Source organism: Pelmatolapia mariae, linkage group LG14 (assembly GCF_036321145.2).
Source record: "Pelmatolapia mariae isolate MD_Pm_ZW linkage group LG14, Pm_UMD_F_2, whole genome shotgun sequence".
Taxonomy (NCBI): Eukaryota; Metazoa; Chordata; class Actinopteri; order Cichliformes; family Cichlidae; genus Pelmatolapia; species Pelmatolapia mariae.
The window spans coordinates 25,496,650-25,500,927 of record NC_086239.1 but is presented as its reverse complement, the minus strand read 5'-3'; the positions used below and the strand labels follow the sequence as shown (position 1 = coordinate 25,500,927).

Sequence of the window (4,278 nt, the reverse complement as noted above, 5' to 3'; positions counted from 1 at the left end):
TGTCTTAAGACCTATAAAAACCAGTGCTAACACACTTACACCCATATACAGACACCTGACATCAAACAGGGATGGAGATAGCAGCTCTTTTTGTTAGTTTGATATTGACTTTTTGTTTGTTTCACCTGACCACAGCTCTTGCCTTGGGTGTGTCCCTAGATCCTTTCAATCAAAAGATTACACTTATAGATGATCAGGTTGATACTGTGGATTCACCTGTAAAATGCAAGCTGCAGAATAGCACTCGTCCACCTGCATTCTCAATGGATGGAGACTACATTATTGGTGGTATTTTTTCCATTCACTCCTACATTCACACAGTTGACAGTAACTACACCACCATGCCTGAGCCAGTAAGATGCAAAGGGAGGTCAGTAAGAGAGAGAAGTATGTTGTTCTGTGTGAGGAAAAAAATATTCTAACGTTATGCTCGAGATCCATTAGTGCCTATTTTGTACTGATTTTCCATAACTGTGTGCTGAAATTAATTTCTAATGTAACCTTTGATTAAAAAAAAAATTACAATAAATAAATGTTCATAGCTGCAAACTGCAAATCTTCCTAGACTGTATATTCTGTTCTGTTCTGTTGTAATTTAACCTGATTCAAATTATAACAGTGACATAATTATCTGTCTCCAGCATTAATACACGTGAGCTGCGCTTTTCACGTGCAATGGTCTTTGCCATCGAACAGATTAACAACAACACAGAGCTGTTGCCTGGAATCAAACTGGGGTATCAGATCTACGATTCATGTGCATCAGTGCTTGTGGCGGTGCATGTGGCATTTCAGTTTTTAAATAGCTTGGACCCTGTGTTTTACATTGGCAATAACTGCTCCCAATCTGGTATGGTGATGGCTGTTGTTGGTGAGTCTGGGTCTACACCATCCATCAGCTTGTCACGAGTCATCAGTTCTTTTAACATTCCTCAAGTAAATATTTGAATTTCTGGATAAAGTTTGACTTTAAAATATGCCTGTGCATGACTTTAACACTGCAGTACATTGTTACACTGCTATATTAATTAATTAATTTATTCGATTTTTGTTTTGTTTTATCACTTTAGGTGAGCTACTTTGCCACATGTGCATGCTTGTCTGACAAGCAGCAGTACCCAAACTTTTTCAGAACAATCCCCAGTGACCAGTTCCAAGCTGGTGCACTAGCAAAGCTGGTGAAACAGTTTGGCTGGACTTGGATAGGTGCTGTCCGGTCAGATTCGGATTATGGAAATAATGGCATGGCATCTTTTCTAGAAGCAGCACAGAAAGAGGGGATCTGTGTGGAATATTCTGTATCCTTCTATCGGTCCCACCCACAGAGCAGGATCCAGAGAGTAGCAGATGTTATCCGCAGGTTTCTACATGACAGAAATGACTTGTGTGGCAATTGATTTATTCTCCTAAAGATAAATATTTTATGCTGTCAAATACCACAATAATATGTTGTATAAAGTTTTTTGACTAGTTAGGTATAGTAGAAAAGTGCTATATATGAACCCATCCATTTACCATTTATCAATAACTTACTTAAATAAACATAGTTGAAAATCTTTCTAATATATTATGTTGTCTCACAAGGTCCACAGCTATGGTTATTGTGGCATTTGCAGCTTTAGGAGACATGAGGATCCTGTTGGAGGAACTATCACATGAGCCTTTTCCACCTCGCCAGTGGATAGGCAGTGAGTCATGGGTAACCAGTCCAGAATTAACAAAATTCAGTTTCTGTGCTGGGGCCATTGGATTTGGGATTCAGAAATCTGTAATCCCAGGTCTCAGAGAGTTTCTACTCAATATCTCACCCTCTCAAGTTGCTGCCTCCGCAGTGCTTACTGAGTTCTGGGAGGATGCATTCAACTGCAAAATGAAAAAAAGTAACTTTAATTCAACGAATTTGGTTACTCGTAGAATTTCACCATTGGAACTGTTCTGATTGACTGTCAGTGATAAATGCTAACTTGATTGGTTAAATGCATCAAATAAGAGAGGTCTGAAATTTATTTTGACTTTTAATAGTATAAACATCTGTTCATGTTTTAGGTGCTGTTGGAGACATGAATATGTGTAATGGAACTGAAGATATACAGAATCTCCAAAGCCAATACACTGACACATCTCAGCTCAGAATTACTAACATGGTGTACAAGGCTGTGTATGCAATAGCACATGCCATCCATAATGCAGTGTGCCATGGAAAAAATGTCACAGCTCAGTGTAGAAAACTAACCAAGTTAGAGTCTAAACAGGTCAGTTGAAATGAACAAGTCCGTGTTAATGTTTTTCGTTATCTCTAATGTACATTGAATGAAAACAAATATGAATTAATTATTGCAAAATTTGATTTTTTTCCCCTCCCTTTTTGTGTTTTTACAATTTCACAGGTTTTGACTCAGATGAAGAAAGTAAATTTTTCCCAAAACAGATATGATGTGTCATTTAACGCTAATGGGGATCCTGTGGCTATCTATGAGTTGGTTAACTGGCGGAAAAGTGAGACTGGAATAACTGAGATAGTAACTGTAGGGTTGTATGATGCATCACTGCCAGCAGGCCAGGAGTTCCAGATTAACAGAAGCATAAACTGGATGGAGGGTAGCACAAAAGTAACGAGTAAAAGGACAAGAGTTTGGCAAATAAAATTTTGGTTAACATAATCATAGCAAATATTTGCAGTTATTACGTAGCCTTTATGTCTTGATAGGTGCCAGTGTCAGTGTGCAGTGCCAGTTGTCCTCCAGGAACTCGTAAAATGCTGCAGAAAGGAAAACCCATCTGCTGCTATGACTGTATACCGTGTCCTGAGGGAGAGATAAATAATATTACAGGTAAAATAAAATGTTTGCCCACGCATGTAAAATGTTATAGGGTGGATATCTACAATAATATGAATGATTAAAATATTACAACTCTTATAATTCTTGTTTTTAATTTATGTATTTATTTCAATCAGATTCGGCTGATTGTTTACCCTGCCACAAGGAATTCTGGCCTAATAGAAAGAGAGACACTTGTATCCCTAAGCCTGTAGAATTTCTTTCATTTCAAGACCTCCTAGGAATTATCCTGGCTACACTCTCAGTTCTGGGTGCCTGTCTGGCCATTATGACTGCGGCTGTATTCTTTCATCACAGGACATCTCCAATTGTCCGAGCCAACAACTCTGAGCTGAGCTTCCTGCTGCTCATCTCACTGACTCTGTGTTTCTTATGTTCATTAACTTTCATTGGAGCACCATCTGAGTGGTCCTGCATGCTGCGTCACACTGCATTTGGCATCACCTTTGTACTCTGTATTTCCTGTGTACTTGGGAAAACCATAGTGGTTTTAATGGCTTTTAAAGCAACACTTCCAGGTAGTAATGTCATGAAATGGTTTGGTCCTCCACAGCAAAGAATGACTGTTGTGTCTTTCACCTTCATTCAAGTTTTAATATGTACTATTTGGTTGGTACTTAGCCCTCCATTCCCAATTAAAAATCTAACCACATACAAGGAGAAAATCATACTGGAATGTGCATTAGGCTCTGCTGTTGGCTTCTGGGCTGTGCTCGGTTACATAGGCCTACTTGCTGCCTTTTGTGTTGTTTTAGCTGTCTTAGCCCGCAAATTACCTGACAATTTTAATGAAGCCAAGCTTATCACTTTCAGCATGTTGATATTCTGTGCAGTGTGGATCACCTTTATCCCAGCATATGTCAGTTCTCCTGGGAAATTCACTGTAGTTGTGGAGATTTTTGCCATTCTGGCCTCCAGCTTTGGACTAATGCTGTGTATATTTGCTCCAAAGTGTTTCATCATAATATTTAAGCCTGAGAAGAACACCAAGAAATACATCATGAATAAGGATAGGATTTAGAGGTTTCACACTTAAAATGGCAGCAGCAGCTTCAAAATATACAGCTTCAACACAATTAGCAAATCACTTGATTTTCAGTTTTAAGTGAATTCAGATATTTACGTTAAGATTTTCAAAATGTCAGTTTTTGAATCATTTATTATTTTTCAATGCAATTGATTAAGGTCAATTTTTTTTTCAAGGCACAATAATAAAAGTCACATTTCATGATAACAGTATCTTGTTGTGAGTCCTTTTTTGAGTTGTTTGATATTGTCTGAACCATCCCTCTGCAGATGATCAGTTAGCTGTTTTGCAACTACTCTTTTAAGAATTTTTTCGATAAAAGGGAGGTTAGCCCATAATTAGCTAAGACAGCTGGGTCAAGTGAACATCATACCAAGCAGGCCTTGAGTAAATGTGGTTATCCCATCTGTA

The 4,278-nt window shown here is 38.2% G+C and overlaps 1 protein-coding gene across 1 annotated transcript; it reads left to right on the top strand.

Moving 5' to 3' along the window:
• Positions 1-263: 263 nt before the first annotated feature.
• Positions 264-3,861, top strand: LOC134641159 (extracellular calcium-sensing receptor-like). The gene is made up of 8 exons (XM_063493413.1): positions 264-370; positions 642-936; positions 1,071-1,360; positions 1,585-1,880; positions 2,047-2,252; positions 2,388-2,609; positions 2,708-2,831; positions 2,957-3,861. The coding sequence occupies exons 1-8, from the start codon at positions 264-266 to the stop codon at positions 3,859-3,861; spliced, it is 2,445 nt and encodes an 814-aa protein (XP_063349483.1).
• The last annotated feature ends 417 nt before the right edge of the window (positions 3,862-4,278 follow it).

Coding starts and splice junctions, on each gene's coding strand:
- LOC134641159 (XM_063493413.1), top strand. CDS start 264: ATGGATGGAGACTACATTATTGGTGGTATTTTTTCCATTCACTCCTAC. Junction 2,253..2,387: donor CCAAGTTAGAGTCTAAACAG/GTCAGTTGAAAT, acceptor ACAATTTCACAG/GTTTTGACTCAGATGAAGAA. Junction 2,832..2,956: donor AGAGATAAATAATATTACAG/GTAAAATAAAAT, acceptor TATTTCAATCAG/ATTCGGCTGATTGTTTACCC.